Source organism: Chaetodon auriga, chromosome 10, assembly GCF_051107435.1.
Source record: "Chaetodon auriga isolate fChaAug3 chromosome 10, fChaAug3.hap1, whole genome shotgun sequence".
In the NCBI taxonomy this organism is placed as follows: domain Eukaryota; kingdom Metazoa; phylum Chordata; class Actinopteri; order Chaetodontiformes; family Chaetodontidae; genus Chaetodon; species Chaetodon auriga.
In genome coordinates, this window is record NC_135083.1 from 6967456 (window position 1) to 6988718 (window position 21263).

Below are 21263 nucleotides of genomic sequence, written 5' to 3' on the forward strand. Positions count from 1 at the left end.
CCAGTAAAGCTGATAATGACAAAAATAATCTTTAAAAAACATGTTTGTTCATCTTATAGTACTTTCCAACTTTCCCAGGCTGTCTGCGGCTCTCGGCCCCCGAGCCCAGCAGTTCTCACTGAAGATGAATTTTGTTTGGTGGTGATGCTTTCATGGGATTTGTTGATAATAGGAAACAGAATATCAGCGGATTTATCCTTTAACAAGACAACATGCGGTAGGGCTGATACAGGCAGGAGTTTAACTGAAAAAATGTGATCCTAACATCCAAGCAGGGAGGAAACAAGACAGCCACTTTCACCGAGATCCAAGCACCTTTAATTTAATATGAATCAGCACAGCACAGAATCGAGCATACAAAAGTGAAAGAACCAGGGTGCATCTTAAAAACATGACATGTGTGAAGTGTCGTGCTGAAAGTATCCGATGTGTTGGCAAAAACAGTCCAGTTTATAAAAGTGAATATCAGGCTTAGCAAAAACACAGTGATGTCCAAAAGTCTCACTACCAAGAGCTCTGCTCAGTCACCTGTGAAGCATGTCCACACACACATTAGCCAAGTCTCCGAAGAGGTCATTAGCAGAGCAATCTAAAACGACAATATGTTTGTCCTTTGTCTAATCACAGCTTGGATTCCAGTCGTCTTCAGAGAACCAGTCCTATGATGCGGCCGTATGTTTTGCCCTTTATTCATTTTGAATGTTCCCAGTCAGGTTCAGCAGGGTTGAGAGCCGGTGACAGTGGATGAAACAGCCATGAACAGGCACTCCGTGCTCCTGCTTCAGATTCCACAGTCCTGGTACAGTTTGGATCCATGTTCAGGGTCGGCGTCCTGCTGGAAAACTCTGACTCTAAAGTAGTCCCTCTGTTTTGTTCATACAGAGCTGGACACGGTTGATTCAGCTACCGTTTGATGAACTGTTGCACTAACCTCTCATGTGGCTGTTATTTGTAGTTAAAACGTCACCTGTAAAGAAGGCTTCTCATTTTCAACTGTCAAACTTTGGTACTGTGCAGTAAAGGGCTGGTTTTGTCATTAAAGATGTGCTAACTGCTACGAAACTGATTTTTTTTTTTTGTCTCTGAACACGTTAACTTGACACAATATACTGATCTTTAGTTGGTGAGGTGAACTCAGGTCTAATTGGTGTTTTGGATGAAAATGACTTGAAAATATCCCTCAAAGTGTAGCTGTGTTACATCACTGTGATAGTTTTCCATCCATCTGGAGAACAATTAGTCCCTGAGGTGCTTCACTAAGCTCTTCTTGATTTTCCCAAGTCAGTGAAAACGCTGTTAGTAGTGACATAAATGCATAGAATATCTGCTGTCAAAGACACACAGCAGCACTAAATGATGCAAACTCAATGATGTACTTTTGACTAAAAAGCACTAAAGCTGTACAGGGATGATGAAACCAAACAGATCTTGGTAGAGGACTTTTAGACCACTTTATCTTACAACACTACAGGTGTGTACTGTCTGACTGGAATCGTACAGTTAAAAAAAAAAGTGCAAAAAATACAACGAGCCAAACTAAATCAAGCAAACCTCCAGTTTTCACGTACTGAACCACGGAGATGTACTTCAAAAAGTAAAAAAAAATCTATCGACTACAGTTCGTCCTATTCTTTAAAAACATTCAGGAATTCTTCAAGGATTGTTTGATTCTTTTTTGCGAGCTCTTTAGGTTTGTCTGTGTAAACATCTGGGATACATTAAGTTACTGTAACTCTTTCTTCCTCTTCTAAAATATTGTCTCACATTTCAGGCAGTGACAAAAAAAAACACATTTTTAATCTCACCAAAGAACCAAAGACAGGCATTACTTATGGCTTCAAGTGCACTGACAACAGTTTATGCAATGGCTTCTTGTTGTATCATTGGCTTTTAGTTTTCCAGTTTCGTACAGAGACTTTGATTTGAGAAACAAAAAAAAAAAAAAAAAAGTGCCGGTTATGAAGAGTGGAAAACGTTCTGTAGAAAGAGTGTCATTCTTTTTTTTTTTGGATTAAGGCTTTTGAGGTTGTTACTGGCAGGTAAACCCTGAATTACTCATTTCCTAACTTAAGAGCCATCTGATATTTTGAGGTACAGGTTTCAGCTCCGACTGCAGCGTCGTGACAGATTTCTTCTAACTATGTCTGCCTTTCAAAGAGCAACCACATAATGAATACTGCACCTAAACAACAGCAATCAATGATGCCTTCCTACAGCATTTGTCATGTTGTAGACTGTGACTTTAGACTGACAGAAGTTCCCATTCTCCTTGGCGGATGTGTCCAGTGTGGAATAAAATCCCTTTCTGGTGATTCGCACTCTGTAAAACAGAACAAAATAAGGAAATATTACGAGGGATGTGACAAAACTGTGATGTTTTATTTAATGCAGTGATGTCAAAACAATACGGAAAAATGAATGGGGGAAAAAAGTTTTGCTATATTCTTACTATATATTCTTACTTACATTCTTCCTCTGGTAAAGCATCATTTTCTAATGGCTCCTCTCCTTCATCATCTGCCGCCTCTTCACTGTGGCTCTCCTCTTCAGCTGCGACATCCTGCTGCTCTTCATCCCCCTCTGACACCTCCTCCTCCGCATTAACTTTCTCCTCCTCGAGCGTCGGCTCTTCCTGAACTGTCTCCTCTTCAGGCATCTCCTCCTCTACGCCCTGTCCCTCCTCTGCCGTCTCTGCCGAATCCACTTCCTCCTGTTCTGACAAGGCGTCCGACTCGTCTTGCGCCGTCTGATCCTCCTTTACTGCCTCGACCTCCTCTGCAGGAGCAGTTTCATGTGTCTCAGAGTCCTCCTGCTCAACAGGAGCTTCATCCTGCGCAGCTGCGTCTCCTTCACTCGCCTCTTCTCCTTCGTCTGCCTCGTCTGCTTCTGCCTCTTCTTCCACGTTGGATGCCTCTTTTTCGACATCTGCAGGAAGTGCCTCCTCTTCTTCCTCCTCTTGTTCTCCTTCAGTTGCTGCAGCTGCCTCTTCTTCAACTGCGGGAGCTGTCTGTTCCTCTGTCTGCTCCTCAGGCTTAGCGGGAGGCTGAGTTTCTCCCACCAGCTGATATGAGGAAAGCAATAAAACACTGTATATTAGTTCAGAGGAGAGCCGGGGTCCAGACAGCAAGTCACTTATAGTTGTACCATCTGGAAATCTGATGTCTTGGTAACAACATACAAAGATCTGCAGTGGATGAAAGTCAGTGTAGATGTGAATCCCTGCCAGACAATTACCCCCTTCAAATTAATGAGGTGGAAGTCTCATTATGGTTCCCTATGGGCACACAGTGAACAGAAATAGCAAAGAGACCATGTGCGCTGACAGTATGTGTGTTAAGGCCTGTCAGGCAGGTTCTGCCATTACACTTCATGCATAATCTGATGACACACAGCTGCTCCTAAAACTGTTTGGAAAGTTTGATATCTAATAAGTCTTTTACATCTGTGACCTACGCTGCAAAGAGTAAAATCAAAGTAAGATGAAATATAATTAAATCAAGGCAACATGTGCTTGTCTTTTTCATCTGACAGCATCAGTATCTTCTAATGAGGTTATTTCACATGTTTCCAGCTTTTTGTCCTTAATTATATATATAAGATACTGTAACTTTTTACTGAGATTTCATCACTGGTTTTGAGTTTCAATGCCTGAAACAGGGGTTCAAAAGCTGTTTGATCAACACTGACAAATACAAAGTCATAATGTTTTTGGATCCAGACAAACGTATGCAAGTCAGATTCTCCTTTTCTGTTGGGACATTGTTTTGCTTTTTTCTTGTTTTTGAGAGCAGATTTTTTGCAGTGCAATCAGTTATTTACCTTATATGAGGAGAAATTTGATTTAATCTGGTCACAGACCAGTGAATCGCCACATACATCTCTGCTTTGTTCAGCGGGGTAGCGACTCAGTGCGAATACCAGGTTAAATCTGATTGGCTACTGTGTTGGTTTCCTCAGTAACCTGCTTCTGTATGTTCTGCAGCTGAGCCCCGAGTCCAGACGTCAGACTACGGGCTGCTGAGGTCTGATCCTGCAGACTCTGACGTACCGTATTGTACTGCTCCTCCACACTGGCCTGCTGGACCCGCTGGGACTGCTCATGCTCAAGCAACTCCCTGAAACACAGAAAACACTCAGCATTGGACTTTCTGAGTAAAAACCTCCATTTAAAATGATGCTTTTTACAGTTATTAACTGCTAAAATATCGGCAAGGCACCCATGGCTTCATTACGTTGCTTTCTTTGAATTTGACATGAGCAACAATAGCCTGTGAGCCACATTTCCATGATGTTTACATAAGCTTCAAAGAGTGCAGACTGACATACAAAGGAAGTTTTACGCAAACCATTCAGCTCCAAAAATCATCAATACAATAGAAATGTTTATACAGATCAGGGCAATCTTACAATGTGAATGAGGCCTACAAACACTGGCTGAGGGTAACACAGAGACGCAGACAGTGGCAGCCAACGGGGCTTTGACAAAGTCAACATAAAGTTATGGGTCAGAGGAGGTGAGCTATTTTCTCCAGAGCTCCAAAAGCTGCTCCTTTTTCCACAACCTACCTGACAGCAGCCATCTCCAGTGTGCTGGCCTCAAGCTGAGCCTGGTAGGTGTGCAGCTGCTCCTTCAGCCGGAGCACCTCGGCCGCCTGTCCGTCCAGGGTGGTGCTCAGCATGGTAACCTGCCCGACTCTCTCATCCAGCTTTGATTCCGCTTCTCCCAGGTTCTCCGCCAGGACTTCAACCTTGTGGGATAGCTCGGTGCTGAGCGCGGCCAGGCCCTCCACCTGAATCCTGACGCCCTCAAACTCCTCGCTCTTGCCCTTCAGCATGGTCTGCAGCTGGCTCAGCTGCTCCAGAGACACGGTGGCTTGCTGCATCTCTGCCAGGCGGGCTTTCATCTCTGTGTGGAGTGACAGCACCTGAGCGGGGAGGTCAGACGTCCTGAGCTGCTCAGCTGTAGCCAAGGCCATGCCCACCTGTTTCTGGGCCAGTGCGTAAGACTCCTCCAGGGCATTCAGGCGGGTCTCCAGACTCTCGGACACATGCTGCTTCAACGAGACACACAGACGTGATGATGAGTGGAGTGACGGTCATTCTCACTGAGCTGGTGTTTTGACCTGAACTTTGAACTACTGTATAAGTGGATGCCAAAACCAGGGAAATGTATAATAGTTATGTACATTCTGAGATGCTAAGGATGCTTTTATATTCAAATCATAAGGTCTTCTATTAATTTACTCACAATAACTGCATTTCTCCTACTATATCCAGGTATACCAGTGCATGAAACAAAGTATTTTTAAAATACCCAGGCCCTTACACGAAACCCAGTGAAGCAGACATGAGCTGCAGAATCTGTTCAGTTTACAATTAAAACTAATTTTTCACAAACAAATGCTCTAAAATAAAGGGACATCTCTCCTATTACTGTCCCACATCTTCTAATAAGTCACACCAACATCACAATCTAAACAACCAATCAGAACAGTTCTGAAAATGCATGCAAAGCTCAGTTAAACTGCATCTCCTTGTGAGAAGTTACAGGAAACAAACTGAATGCTGACTTTGCATAAAGAATCACTGGCTTGTTAAACTCATGCTACTGCAGCAGCAAACACGTGAGTCACAAAAAAACTATTTACTGCTGGTACAGGAAATACTTCTTTAACAAGACCAAGCTAGCAGAGCTGCTCTCGTGCAAGGTGTCTGCCACACTGGCTTGCTGGAACCAAAGGTGGAGCAGCACGAGAAAGGACAGGCGTGGATTTGCTTTGGTTAAGCGCTTTAAAAAAAATCTCACTCATCTTCCTACAGTTGCCTGCAGCAATTTAAAAATAGCTTGAATACTATGAACCTGACAGCCAGAGTGAAATAAAGCTCAAGACAGGCGTGAAGCACGGTTTGCTGTGACATAACAGAACCAGTTCATTCATACTGATAATTAAAACTACAAGAATATAGCAATTAAATTAAAAAAAATAATTAAAATAGTAGTACTAACATTATGGAAGCATACACTGGAAGAGTATTAAACCAAATCAGAGACATAGATGGAACAATCATCAATCTCTACTCCTCTACAATCTCTCTGATGGCTTGTAAACAGCCTCTGAACTGGTGTTCAGTATCAAAAACCTCATACTAAATTTAGCCCTGGCACACTACTGTCTTGTTTATTAATGTTTTGGCAGCATCCTCAGCACAGCCCTGGAAACGTGTTCTTCTCAGGAATAACACGGACACCCACAGAGAGCTCTGATAGTGGACAGTTTTGCTGTATTTGAGTCAGTGATAAAGTCAGTGCCCCTGCTGTAGTAGGTCAGGAATAATCCTCATTACAAACGTCGGCAGCTGTGGGGATGTTAGAAATAGCAGCGTTTTGTACTCACTCCAGTGAAGCTCTTGGCATTTTGAAATCTGATAGAGGCCTGCAGGTCCTAACTTTACTTGCTCGCTCCTGGCAATGCGCGCTGTGGACATGTGCTGAGGCCCTTTCTTATTTAGTGAAAGTTTATAAGCGCATGAAAAGATTTCTAATGTTTTCATGAGAGGACACAGGCCAACACATGGGGCGTCTCTGTGCTGCTGATGGCTGCAAACTCAGGTGACTAATCATGCGCTCACAGGGCAAAGGCTCCTAAATTGAGTCATGAATCCCTTACCTTACCGCTGGACTGTCGCATTTCTTCGTGGGAGGACTGCAGTTTCACTATTTTCATCTGCATGCCCGTGAGACTGTCTGTTAAGTAGGTTAAAGTTTGGTGCTGCTGGAAACAGAACCATGCGCCGCTGGCACCGCCTATGACAATCATCAGAAATAAAACCAAGAGGAGAGGGTAATTATTCGCTCCAGCGCGAACTTCTGACTCCGCAACTTCATTTTTGAAAAAGTTATCTTCGTGTTTGTGGTTGCCTTTCCCTTTCCGATGCTTGGCAGTCATTTTCCCCCAGGAGAGGACACAATGTTCTGGTCGGGCAGAGAGGTGCTATTCAAGGTGCCCGGCGGGTCAACGAAGCGAGGAGCGACGCGTGAGCGGCGATTCGCTTCAGAGGGCTCCTTCAAGCGGCGCAGCGCAAATCGACCCGATTTCAATCACCGCTCAATGGAGTACCGAGAGGCTGCAGCGAGGGCTTGATGAAGAGGCAGAGCAGGGGATGAGGCGGGGAGGCGTGGACCGTAGGTAGCGTGTTCGTCCATTCAGGAAGAGGAAGGAGGAGGCCGCGGGGGCCGGGCCGCCGCCGGGAGTGGCTGAGCCTCCGCCGCCACCATGTGCGCTGCTGTCACCTAATGGCAAAACTGCGCGTCCGATGGTGGGCAGCTGTGCGCTATTTTTCCACTGCAGCTGAGATCAGAGCTGCATGTGACCTGCGGCAGCTCCACGCTTCTGTCACAGGCCACTGTGGGTTGTAATGACGCGACATGACAGCAAAGCCTATGGCTGACTCACATTCATTTACTGCGACCTTATTAATCAATTAATAGTTTCCTCTTTGGATAATGCGCCGTCCTATAAAAATGTGAGACTGACATGTTCATGCACAGACAGTGAAAAGGGCAAATTTCTATTAAAGGTCACCCTTAGCTTCGAAGATTTTAATATCTTCTTGGCCTTTGCTGCTTTAAAGCTGAAATCTCTTGACTCATTCTTATAATTAATCATTTTTATTTCTTTATTTCACTTTCTTTTTTTATATGATTATTATCAGCTGGGTCTGTGTACTAGGTTTATTGTCTGTATCCCTTACTTTGTCTTTATTTTGTAAATGCACGTTTTTTAGATTAGAAGGGGTCTGTTGTACATGTCTGTGGCTTCTTGCTTGGCGTTCCCTGTCATAATTGTTCAATTTGTGCAATCTGTTTTTATGCTGTTTGTATAGTGCAAAAAAACTGTTCATCCATCCTTTATCTTTTGCAGGGTTATGGTTGTGGTTACGGCTGACACATACTGACAGACCACTCCCATTCCTACCGGCAATTTAGACCCACATGGACGCATGGAGAGCCCACCTTCTTGCTGTGAGGCGACATCGTGCTACCCTGCCTTAAAAGCCCCAACACATCCATTTTCCACCCACACACAGGTGTTGCTGCAGTTGGTAGTCTTGCTGTGGAATATTGTGCTCAACATGGTGATAAACGACACCAGAATAATGAACTTCTCCATTTCCAAACACAGTGCATCAGTGGTTCTACTGGGAGATGATGCACGCCCATGCGATCGTTCTGAATTTTTGTCTTCACCTTGTACAGAAACAGAAAATGCATGTTTTAAGTCACCCACTGCATGGCCTTCAACAGAAGAGCAGAACAGTGTAGCATGACTGTTCCTTTAGTAACTCTGTGGAGGTGGCTTCACAAAATGTCCAGCTTTGCTCCACTCAGCTATTACCAAGAAGTCTAATCAGGAGAGGTGATTTAAAATACCTGTGTGGGTGTGCAGGACCTTTAAAAGTACGCCTCCAAAATTCAGTCCAATTTAAAGCCCTAATGATGTCCACGTTGCCAATGTTACAGCCGAGGCTAACAGCTGTAGGTTACCTCGTTGCCTTTAGCAACACGGGCTCGTTATGACAGCCGAAGTCAACTTTCCGAGTTTTTCTTTTGTTGCATTTTTGCCAAAAATAAGTTCGCTTTAGAGATTACTAACAAAATGTGATTTAATATGTAGTAAATTCAACAATGGTTACACAAATAAAGCGTGTCACAGCGTTTTCCTACATCAGACTTCTGACAGATGCATAATATTTAATTATACACATCTTTTCACAGAAGACATTTTGACATGTCACAGAGGGAAAAGCACAGGTTTAAATGTTCAAATTAAAGATGGCTGGGTTCCATTTAGCTGCTTTGATTTCAGGGTCGTGGTATTGTGCGTGCTGCCTCACTGTCACGCTGACATTGATTACTGGGACACTTGAATAGCACATATCCATTGTTAATGTTATTACTAACATCGATGCTTCTCCTATTATGACAAGTCCAAATGTCTGCTGTGAAAAAGGCTTATTCTAATATTTGTACAGGGACCCATAAATATAAATTCTGTATACTATTTATTCATTGTCACTTATGTTTCAGAGAGGTTCATCATCTCCATGTTCTGAACCAAATGACACAGTGAAATAATTTTCAAATGAGGAATGTACGTGAGAAATCATTTTATTTTCATGTCAATATCAGTCTGATAATAATACCTCATATCTCATCTTTTGCCTTACATCCAAGAAGGACAACCACGTCAATTTCAGCATCATGTATTAGACATCTAAACCTTCAATTAAATACTGCTCATGTTTTGGTAGCCTCAGGGTCTTCACTCTGTATGGAAGAGAGATGATTTAGCATCATTAAGTATCTTTTTATTCCACCTGTCACTTGAATTGAAGCTCAGGTGTGTTTCTCTCTCACCTCTGACACTGAGGACGGTGGAGCATTCAGCCCGTCCGAGCGCGTTCTCTGCAGTGATGGTGTACTCGCCCATGTCTTTGGGGGCTACGTGGAGAATTGACATGGAGCAAACTCCGCAGGTGTTGGAGATGTAATAGTTGGTGTCGGTGTTTATGCTGATGTGATTTCGATACCACGTGATACGAGGTTTGGGATTTCCCTTCACTGCACAGCTCATGTAGCATTCGTAGCCTTTGGGTGCAGTGTGAAGCTTCAAAGGCACCATGAAGGTCGGAGCACATTGCAAGTCACAGTCCTTTCGGGTCGGTGCGCTCACCACAAACTTTTCTACAAGAAAGAAGACAGAGTCAAATAAAATGTTTCCTGAAAAAGGGATTATTTTGCCTTTGAGATGCACAAACACACCTTTCTTCTTCTCCATCCCCCAGGTTGGTGACTCCGAGGGTGCAGATATGCCCATGTCGTTTTTGGCATAGACCCGGAAATTATATTCCCTCCCGTGCATGATGTTGCAGACCGTGAACTTGTTATTAAAGAGTCTGTCAGCCACTGTGGTCCATGTGCGTTTGGTAGAGTCCAGCTTGGACACTGTGTAGTGGAGGCGGTCATCACGCTTCTCATCAGGAGAAGGCTCCCAGATCACCGTCACCGTGCCAGGCACATTTTCCTCCAGTTCTACCAGTCCAGGAGGCTTTGGATCATCTGTAACCACAACCAGTGTTACAGATGATCCATTAACACATGCAGAAAAAGAAGATATAGATCTTTTGATTTTAGTTTTACCTGTGACCCGAACCTCTGTACTTAATGTCTCCTGTCCTGCAAAATTTTTCACCAAAATGGAGTAGATGCCAGAATCAGAGCGCTCAGAGGACGGGATCAGCAGCTGGGATGAGCCATCAGAGTTACTGATTGTGACTCGCTTTGTCACTGGCACATTGTCCTTTAGCCACATAATATCTGGCCGTGGGGAGGCCTGTGAAAAAGAACACTGGTAATGTCTTGAGTATTCAGGCCTGAATGTTGTATCCTTTGGGTTTGTCTCCTGTTTTTGTGAAACCACAGTTTGTTATCAATAATAACGCTGAAACATAAATCTCACCTCAAAGTTCACTGTGATCCGGACAGAGTTTCCTGCCCTCACCACCATGAAGCTCTTCATCTTATGGTTTGTGAACTTTGGCCTCACTAGAATAATGAACAAAAACAATGAAAGTGCCTTGGATCAGTTTGTTCTTATGTGGTTGAATAATCTCAAATACAGATATGCATTCTATGTAATTCTATGTAATTCTATGCTCACACTTATGACTTTGTATCCTAAAATGTCTTTATTAACATAAGACAGCATGCTGATCATGCAGAAAATCATTAAAAAGATAAATTATACAACTATGAGAGCTGTATGAGAATATAACGTTTTTTAAAGCACCAAATGTTGTTTCTTAAATTTCTGACAAGGGTTGACTCACCAGGTGAGGGCATTGCAAGGACGTAGTTGGCCAGCTCCTCAGGATCACTCTCCCCTCCATCATTAGTCGCAATCACTCTCACCCAGTACATGTCCATGGACTTCAGGCCTTTCACACTGAAGGAGGTCGTGATGATGGGGGTGGGATTACAGCGGGACCATTCAATGCACTCTGCCTGTCGAATCTCAACAAAATATCCCTTTGCTTCATCCTGAACCCCTGGTTTCTCCTCAGGTTTGGTCCAAGTCAGGACCAAGTGGGTGTAAGACGTTTCTGTCAACTTCAGGCTTCTAACTTTACCAGGAGGCTCTTGAGTACATGAAATGAAAAGTCATTCAATACAAAATATCAAATATTTAGATTGAATCTGTATGCAATATCTAAAATATATGATTAAACTAATAATGAATATATACATTTTAACATTTCATGCACATGAATATATTTTGTGGAATCTATGAATGAAACAGTTGCAGCACTCACTCTTGGGATCCCGTGCAAAGACAAACTCTGACGGGTTGCTAAATTCACCAGCTCCTGAGAGGTTTATGGCAGTGACTCTGAATTCATATTCCAAACCTGCCACAACATCCTTCACTGCATATTTCTTCTCTGGAATTCATTTTGGAGAAACAACAACAACAACAACAAACATCAGTGTTGAGGTCTCCGATGCTATCAGATTGAACTACAGTTAAATGAAAATGCGAACCTTTTATCAGTTCATCCATGGCATTGACAACGGTCCACAGATTACTCCCCTTCTTGCGTTTCTCCAAAATGTATCCCAGGATACGCGAACCTCCTCGGTTAACTGGTGAATCCCAGCATATGTTGATGCAGTCGTCGTAGGCGCTGACCACCTTTGGAGGAGCTGGAGGGCCAGGAAAAGCTGAGGCATGGAGAAACAAAAACAGGCTGTGCTGATAAAGGTTTTAGTCAGACTGAACTTTCCTGTTGTAGTTTTGTAGTTTCAGACTCTTGCAGTATTGACGAATAAGTAAAGGGAAATCTTTCAGTTGTTATCATCATTTACTTCAGCCCTGTGCTGAAATTATTAACCACTTAACTGATTAGTTGAGTGACAAAAAAAATAGTTGAATAAATATGTGATAATTGATTCATGAATTAAGTCATTTATCAAGAAAAATGCAACATTTTTTGTATCTCGAGCAAGAATTTGCAGCTTCTGTCATATATTTATAAACTGATATCATTTTTATGCTGTTAATCGGGGTAAAAAAAAAAGCGCTATTTGACTTGAATTTGTGACAGAGAGAGCAGAGTATGGACCAGCAGCAGCCAGGGTAGTGTAATGGATAATGGAGGACAGCAGGGGGCAGTAATGATCCTGAATCAGTTGATCCAAAGGGCCTTTACCACAGGACACAGTTTGGCACAGTGGGAAAAGGTGCACCACATTACCTTTTCCATTCGGAATACGTGATGTTAGACCATGTGACAGATACGCTCACAAGTCTCTGCTGATATGTGCTCTGATATCGGTTTACCTGCTGCAGGTGACCGTAAATGCCAGAAGAAGCCATTCCTGCTGTTTGTCCGCCGCGTGGATCAATAGACGCGCTCTGTGCTGGGAAGTTCGAGTCACGACTTAGAAAATCAGTTAAAAATCGTATTCACTGATCAGCAGACGGATAGTTTTCATTACTGGTCAATAGAAATGTCTCTGAGGAATCCGGAAACGTCTTCAAAACTGAGGTATGTCCTATCAAACGACTTGTGGAGTTTTTCAAAGTTTGGTGCGAAAAAAAAAATGACGCTATCAGTCACGCAAGCCACATAATTACAATGAATACCACAAAAGTTACTGTAGAAAGCAGTATTATAAGTAGCCAGTTATTACATCAGTGCTTTATCAATTGGTGTGCAGTTTTTACAGTGTCCTGGCAGATCTTTGGCTCACAAATGTTTGGCTCATTTACCAAATCCAGTGGTTTAATGGGGGAAAAAGGCCGAAAGGAGTTTTCAGAATATGTTTGAGAAGGGGAGACCCAAACTTATGCTCACTGATCTGCACCCTGACTGGTGTAAGAAGACGTAATGGCCGTGTATGGAGTTTTCTGCTGCTCAAACCTTATGTGACTGTTTTCCAGCAGCTTGTGGAGAATATCAGGATTGTGCCCTCAGAGAGGACTTCTGTGATTTCTGTGGACTCCTGTAAACTGCTGAGACTGATGGTCTACGTGGATGACTTATACAACACGCCAACTCCATGAAGAAAGACTGGCAGATGGAGATTTTTTGAAGACCTCAGTCAGTAAGTGCCTGTTATCATTTTTTGCTTGATGCTTCTGTTGTGTTGTTTGTGTTACGAGGCCTATGCTTGTTGTGACCTTGTGCCTTTCCTGCTGGCTTTTTATTAGTTTGTTGATGTGCCATCACGAGGCTTGAATCTGTCAGAGTTTCAGTCTGCGACAGGTTCATAGATCTAAAACCCAGTGAACATAGTGGACGTTTGTGAGAGTTTGTCAGTTGGCTTGAAGTTTTGACTTGGGCAGTGGCATTGTCTAATTTAATCCAAAGGTTGTGGTCTTTGCTGTGCTTCTGGGCTGTGAAAATGGCTTTAACATGTGAACTTGTTGTTGACAGGTTCCATCATGATTGATAAGGGGGCACTGTTAATGGTTGAACAGCATGGATAGGTGTAGGAGGACTGAAGTGTTGTTTAACTGACATTAAACAAAGTGGAAGCTCAGTAGTTCCAGTTTGTCCTCTCTGACGTGCCTGTCTTTGGGATGTAATAGAGTTGGTGAGGCAACACCTGGCAGGTGTCACATGGGTACCAGTTTGACTTACCTAGTGTGCCGGCTTGCATGTCATCGGTCTCCATCGCTTCACTTGTACCTTCGGCAGTCACTGCACGAACACGATAACAATACTTCCGGCCATGTTCCACATCTACATCGCGGTAGGTGGGCACACCTGGGATTTCCCCTTTTTTCTTCCAGGTGTTTCGTCCCACTTGCTGCCGCTCCATTATGTAGCTTATCACCGGTGAGCCACCATCATCCTTTGGAGGCCTCCACCTAAATTCAATACATGTAGCTGAGCTCTCCATTACCTCTACAGGACCCAGGGGTGAAGTGGGTTTGTCTGAAACATCCAAAAAGTGTTATTTAAAACCCCTCCTAACCTGTGGGTGAGAGGGGAAACAGTACTCAGATGGAGAGATAATCATGGTATGAGGTTTCAACTGAATAACTTTTGTCAAGATCTGAAACGTATTTCCAAAACACGTCTTTAATGTAAAGTTATCATAAAATGAAATCGTAATGAACTGGAGCAGAACGAAAGCCAATCATATTTTTCTCTGTCTGTACAGTAGTTTGAGAGCGGCACTTGTAAAATAAATACATAAATCTGTTCAGGCGCAGATGGGCTCAGTGAAACGTACTACCCTTTTCACCTGATGGAGAAAAGACTGGTCTGATTTTTACCGTTATGCGCACGAGCTGTGAAGCATTTAAGGCCGCTGCTGTTTGCCGTTCTAAAGGCTTCAACAGAGCAAAGTACTTTTTACTGCTCGGCTTGCTGCACAAATCACATCCTTTGGCATCTATGGAGATGAGAATTTTCTCGAAGGAGTCGACTGTTAATGGTTTCCATTGAATTGGTCTGACTTATGTTGTGTTATGCTGTATGTAGAGCATAAGGAAAAATATGGGGGTGGTTTTCCTGTGTTGAATTACTGCATTATCCTCCGTTCACTCACCAAGCACAATTAGCTGCGAAACTGCCTCAATGAAGCCGTGTTCGTTCTTGAGCTTGATCTTGATCTCTCCTGTGTCCTTCCTCTGGCACCTGCTCAGGAGCAAGCGGCTGTGACTCCCAGATTTCTCTATCTTCGTATTGTTGTCGTCTTGGAGCTCTTCTCCCTCTTTGTACCACTGAATCTTTATGGGTTCGTGGCCAACAAAATGCAGTTTGAAGATGGCATTGTGCCCCACTTTAAGTGCTACAGGCTCAGTGAAAGCGCTGAGGTCTTCGGGGTCAAACCTGGGGGGATCTAAAAAAAAAAAAAAAAAAGAGTCATTTAGGGGTAATTTCAGTGTTAATGTGGTATTTAGCTGATCTGATTCTGACCTATGGTTGTAAATGTAACATCAGTTTTTACTAAAGAAATTCTCAAACCTTTGACGTTGATCATCGCCTCTGTTTTACGACCGTCTGCCTCAAAGCGGTATTTCCCAGAGTGCTCTTCTTTGCACCTGGTTATGACTAATGTATGGATTGCGCCATCTTTAGAGATAGTGAAATTGTCATCGGGGGATATCTGATAGGAAAAGGAGCAGACAGATGAAAATAAGCAAATTGAGCAACAAGAATTCTGACTTAATTAGTTAATGAAATCAGCAATCAGGGTTTTGTGTCCAGCTGCGTTGTGTCCACATCTGCCAAATGTTTCAGGGACATCATGGGTAAACAGATAACGTGTGAAATCTGTTTTCATTTCCATTACTGGATAAGGGATTCCCATTCAAGAAAGGGATAATGCACTTTCCTTTGGGGGTATTTGCCTTTTTTTTTTATATATCTGATATGATTTTTATGTTGAATTTAAAATGTAATTACAGTTGAATCCATTTATTGATGGTGAACTGTTGAGAAAGCAGTCTCCCACTTTGCCTTGCCGTGGTTGTCTGTCAGTGTTACACAGTGTTTGGACATACACCGATTACACACCGATTACAGACATCAGAAGATACAATAGTAAACTGAAAGGTTTCAGCTTTGTGTAGCAGCGTCACAGCACAGAGTAGCAGGAGTTAGGTTTCCCTTATCACATGAAAGGAGAGTTGACCTACGAGATGACAGAGGATTTGATGTCAAAGTGAAAAGCAAAAGTGCCGATGTGGCAGTGAAGACCATCTGTAGACTTTGGGTGATGAAAGTGACAGCATCTGGAGGCAACGCCACTAATCTCTAAACTCACCCTCAAGCCCACTACAAGAGCAAGGCTGCCAAAATGGCCCCTGGTGAAAACTCAGCCAGAGATCAGACTGAGTGATCTACAGATATTGAGCATCATTGACAAATATCTTTTCTGGTAAGATATCTGGAGAATATCTGGATAATGCAGGAGTTTTTTCCTTACTCCCCATCTGTAAACACCTTATAGTCTTATAGTGGCAACAAAATGATCTTGTTAATGCAGACATTTTCCCTGATACATCAGAAGGGGACAGGAAGAAGTGACTCACTGCAGCCATGCAGTACTTATCCTCTAATTACTACTCTGTTTGTCACTTTTTTTGATATACGAAGTCCAGTTAAAGTCTGAAATGATAAATATTCTGATAAAACTGTTGTGAAGTCCGCTTGGTGTTCGCTGGTGTTTAAATTTCCCCATAGGGATCCATGTAATGATGACGATGATCCAACACGATGTCACCCGAACTTTAATAAATTCATCATCAGTCAGCCCTGACGATGTCATGCCTACATGTCTTGGTTTGTTATAAGAAGTAATTGAAACATGACTAAAAGGTAGCAGTGCGTTTTTTCCTTGAGCCAAATGAACCAAACCACAGGTGTGGAAGTGGCCTTAATGCACTTTCTCGACTCTGACACAGTGCCAAAAAGTACAGAAAACGATGAGTTTGACCTTTACGACTAACCTTTCGGCCGTCTCTGAACCAGGCTCCCTCGCAGTCTTCACTGCTGAGCTTACATGTTAACTCTGCAGCCTCATTGATGATTGCGCTGACGTCAGACAGACCACAGATGAAGTGAACCCCTGGATCTAACATGTACAACAGCGAACGATTAGACGCTGTGATTATTTTGATTTGCATCCACAAGCAAACCTGATTGGCAATGAAAGGGAAAATAACTGCTTGAACATTTTCCTTTCTTTTTCAAAATTGTGCATTCTCGCTTTTCTTTATGTAATCACTTGTGCAGTTTTCAATCCCTGCAGGGAGTTTTATTTTATTCTCTCTTGTTCTTACGTGTTACAACTTCAAAAGACATTTTTTATGTAATGTTAATTGTTTTAACGTAAACCTGAGCCTCTCCAGGGAAGTGATCGTCAGGAACACTAATGCTTGAGAGCAAATGAAGATTACAAAACGATTTGGTTTTGCACAGTAGTTCTGCACCTGTAGAGGCTCCCTGCTGTGTCAACTAGCAAATCAACATAGACGTGATAACAAGATAATAAACAAGATGCAGCGATAATTGTGAATAAATGGATAATATCTAGAAAAGAATAGCAGTCTCAGTTGCAGAGAAATTGATTGCAGTTTGAGGTGATATTGTTTTGTGACTACTGACTAAATGGAATTATGCTTGCGTTGTTGAAGTGCTCCAAACTTGATATTTTGAATCTTTGTGATTGCAATATTGAACAGTCTTGACAATGTTTAGATTACTCACCAATCACCGTATCCTCTATCAGTGGGCCTTGTCTTTTACGCCTTGAATGTGCGACAGAGCCAGCTGCATCTTCGCTCTCGTCACACTCGTTGTGTTCTTTCAGACCTGTACTTTCACCTTTTTTTAATTTGCAAAATATTTAAGTTCAAACTTTCCCACGCAGTGATTGCAATATGTCTCAAAATGATACCATTTATAAGAGTGTACACAGATGGTTTTTACAATAATAAAGATGAGTTATAGATCGAACTAAAATTAAGTCAAAGCAAACTCATTACACATGCTTGCTTGAGAACAGACAGGGTCACACTTTATAGTAAGGGACACATACACACCATAGTTGCATATTAGCATACATTATACTACTAATATGCATGCTAATAAGCAATTAGTTAATGGTAAACACGTGTACCTCAGACAGAAAACCATGCAGATAAAACAAAAACGATTTCGGCCTATATACAACAAGAATAAAGAGGTTTATAAGTGACTGCCTTCCACTCATAAAAGAACAAGCTGTGCAGCAACATGAACTGCTTCAGGAGCAAAAGATGCAAAAGAGTTATTTTCTGCCCCCCCATCCCACACTACTCCTCCATGCAGTAATGCACCACTTGTTGTCTCTTACCATTGACTCCTTTCTGTGGCTGTTGGCCTCGCTTTGAATGACTTGAATGCTTGATCTGGCCTGTAGAGTCCTCATTCTCATCACTGTCACTTGCTTCATTGTCACTTGCTAGTTCATTTGGATCTGTGTTAGAAGCACAGCCTTCAACTTGCACACACTTGATAATGCAGTGGCGTTTCAGTGAGTTCAAAACACTACTGCATTGCAGTTTTGTTAACTAAAATAAAATCTCTCCATCATCCAAAATAACTGATTTTGTTTTGCCAGACCAAAGTCAAGAACTGCAGCATCATGTACAGGTTTGGCAGCTGTTTTTATATCATCATGTTACTTCACTAGTCCATTATTAAAACAGCACAATGTCTCCACCAGTGCGTTAAATTTTACCAACATTTAAACCAGTTAAAGAGAAGTAGCATTGTTAGCAGTGTTTCAGATGCTCACTCGTGTGACTAATCATGAGAGGAAACTGTGGTACATTTCCACCATGCCGTCAGTGTGTTCCCTGCCGTTTCTTACCAGATGTATGGTGTTGTTGTTGTTGTTGTTGTTGCCAATGGACCTTCCTTGTGTGCTTTTTGCATCTGACAGACCCAGTAGAGTCTTTAATTTCATCAAAATCAGCCATTTCATTTTGACATGTGGCACGTTTTTGAATGTGGTTTAACTCAACATCAGCGCTGTTGTTTCCGGATTCTGGACGGACACACAGTCGAAAGAATAAGTACCATTTGGAAAATAGGTATGGATGTTAACTGAGCAAAAACACCTTACAAGTAATGAACCACTGACATAAATATAGCTATTCAGAACAGTACATTTTCTACATGTAGTCTTACCAATTTCTCCTTGTTCTGTCTCTTGACTATGTTTTATGTATCTTGAATTATTGGCAGATCCGGTGAAGTCCTCGTTTCCTCCAGAATGTCCTCCTCCATTTGTATCTGTGGTTGTTAATCCACTCTCTTCCTCTTTTTTTTTTTTTTTTTTTTTTTAAAGAACACCACAACACATCATAAACACAAATTTTAACCACCACTGACGACTCACTGCAGTGCTGACAGTGAAAATGCATTGTTAGGCGTAGATCAACTTTACCTGTTACCTTGTAAAAATCCGCTTGACCACATCTGGTGTATCTCTTGCTCTTGGTGCCATCTACTGCAAGTTGCTCTTCTGCCTTTGTTGTACACCCTGAATCATCTGATATTGTTACTGTGCCGTCTCCTCTTGAGTTTTTGGTCTTTGCTTGCCCTTTGCTCCCTGTTGGCTCAGATAGGGCACTGGTCCTTGTAGTATTTGGCTCGTCCTTTACTGCTCCACTGCTTTTACCCGGTCCAGTGATTGCACTTCTGTCACCATCTCTTCCACTAGTGGTTAATGTCTTTTTGTCTCTCAGTTGTCCTTCTTTGTGTTTTGCCTTTACGGATGCTAAAATCTTCTCCATCTCCTCTCGGCTTTTTATTTGTTGCTCTCTGGCTACTTTCTCAAGGTCGATCCGTGCCCCACCAGCCAAGGTAGTTTTACGAGTTATCTTCTTACCGGCAGATGCAGGGTCATTCTCAGCTTAGAGGATGAAATACAATATACATGGCACATAACTCACATTTCCGTGTGAAACTTATCATTCACAATTATGTCAGTAATTAGGATCACTTCATCACACATTGACATTTCATTATAGGTGTTCTGTACTGTAAGGTATTACCTTCCACGACCAGCCAGGCGCTGCAGGACGTAATTCCTGACACAGCTGAATAGATGCCTCTGTCCAGCAGCTTGCAGTCCTTGATCAGCAGCCGGTGGATCAGTTTGTGGTCTGACACAGTTATGCTGTATTTCTCTCCATCCTCAAGGACACTGCCCTTGCCCATCCATGTGATCCTGGGTAGTGGGTGTGTCAGGACACACTCAAAGAGGGCATCCTCTTTTTCTAGAGCTTTAACCTCCTGAATTTTGATAACAAAGTCCACGTTGGAAACTGCAAAAGCAACACAAAGAAGTCAGTGAACCTAGGTATCAATTCAATCTGCTGGACAAAGCTGCTATCATTAATAGGAGGTAGTGTATCTTTGTGCGTGAGATATATTACCTCTGAACCAGAAGAACCTACATGTATTCATACAGTAAAAAGTGAAACCAACCATGGTTACCTTTCCATAAGTCATTTAGCTAAAGCACAGGGTGACACCATTAGAGATTAAGCAGGGAAAGGAATTACTGTACAGTGTTTTTTTTTCATTTTCTTGAACCTACATTTAAACTCTGTGTGGAGGAAGTTGACCTCATCATCCACGTGATTCATCCCTGTGTTGAGGACGTTACCCTCTCCATCCACCCGATTCAGGTGTGTGTTGAGGACGTTACCCTCTCCATCCACCCGATTCAGCTGTGTGTTGAGGACGTTGCCCTCTCCATCCATCTGATTCAGCCCTGCGTTGAGGAGATTGACTTCCTCATCCACCTCATTGAGTCCTGTGGCCTTTTGCATCAGACCCTTCATGTGAAACTCCTTCGTCCTCCCAGCACTCTTAAGGCTGTGGTCCTTCATTGCATCTTCATCATAGGGAATCACACCATCCTACCAAGCACACAGAGGAGTTACAGACAAAATACAGCTCTAATAAACCACAGCCATCATAATTATACCTACCTAAAGAGATGGCAACAGCTGATTGAGATGGGAGTGAGAGAGGCAAATTAATGTGATGAAATAAGCAGTAAAAATTGATAATTTTTCTTGAATAAATATTTCAAATGCAGTTCTTTCGCTAATTTTAATTAGCATTTGAACTTGAAGTTTGAAGTTGAAGTTTGAAGTTATCACAACACAGTGCTATGCAAGGATTAGTGAATATACAGAGTGAATAATCAGTGCCAGATGTCTCAAATTCATCATAGTTGATTTATTCTGTACTGATGATTTAGCAGGAGATAATGCATCTACTCTGAGAACTGACAGTTTTCATACCTTGCACTTATTTTGCACTCTCCTCTTCTTCTTCTCTTCCAGCTTCTTGAGAATCAAATCTAAGTCTGCAACACCAAACTCGGTACAGATGCGCTCGTAGTCTTTCTTGTCAGCATTCAGCATGGCATCCCAGAATCTTTTTTCAGATTCCTCATCTTCTTGTTTTGTCTGATTTTCCTCTACTTTACTAAAGACGATTTTATAAGACAAATATTAAATTGCTTTTGGCCACACAAGAGTCAATGACAAAATTCACACATATGTGGAAATGATCTCTTCAGAGATTTTAGTATCTTACGACCATAGCATCTGTTTTTTTACCTTTTCCTCAGCAGTTTTCTGAAATCTGATGGATTTGTTGCAGCTGAAAGCAGA

The 21263-nt window shown here is 42.4% G+C and overlaps 2 protein-coding genes across 3 annotated transcripts; both read right to left on the bottom strand.

The window, feature by feature from the left end:
• Nucleotides 1–314: 314 nt before the first annotated feature.
• LOC143326552 (uncharacterized) lies at nucleotides 315–7115 on the bottom strand. 2 transcript variants are annotated; one of them, XM_076740166.1, is made up of 5 exons: nucleotides 6669–7115; nucleotides 4567–5051; nucleotides 4049–4115; nucleotides 2467–3061; nucleotides 315–2320 (listed from the first exon to the last, which is right to left on the bottom strand). In XM_076740166.1, coding segments are annotated over exons 1-5 (1428 nt in total). In that variant the 5' UTR covers nucleotides 6948–7115; the 3' UTR covers nucleotides 315–2318. The 2 variants fall into 2 exon arrangements, with proteins under 2 accessions (XP_076596281.1, XP_076596280.1); XM_076740165.1 differs by having other exon boundaries at nucleotides 4567–5054.
• On the bottom strand, nucleotides 7107–21011 carry LOC143327130 (immunoglobulin-like and fibronectin type III domain-containing protein 1). The gene is made up of 17 exons (XM_076741326.1): nucleotides 20889–21011; nucleotides 20174–20498; nucleotides 19626–19898; nucleotides 17918–18040; nucleotides 17290–17406; nucleotides 16530–16654; nucleotides 15043–15184; nucleotides 14624–14917; nucleotides 13708–14004; nucleotides 11603–11782; nucleotides 11374–11502; nucleotides 10891–11199; nucleotides 10521–10606; nucleotides 10202–10394; nucleotides 9824–10120; nucleotides 9419–9745; nucleotides 7107–7291 (listed from the first exon to the last, which is right to left on the bottom strand). The coding sequence occupies exons 1-17, from the start codon at nucleotides 21009–21011 to the stop codon at nucleotides 7107–7109; spliced, it is 3525 nt and encodes a 1174-aa protein (XP_076597441.1).
• Between the last annotated feature and the right edge of the window lie 252 nt (nucleotides 21012–21263).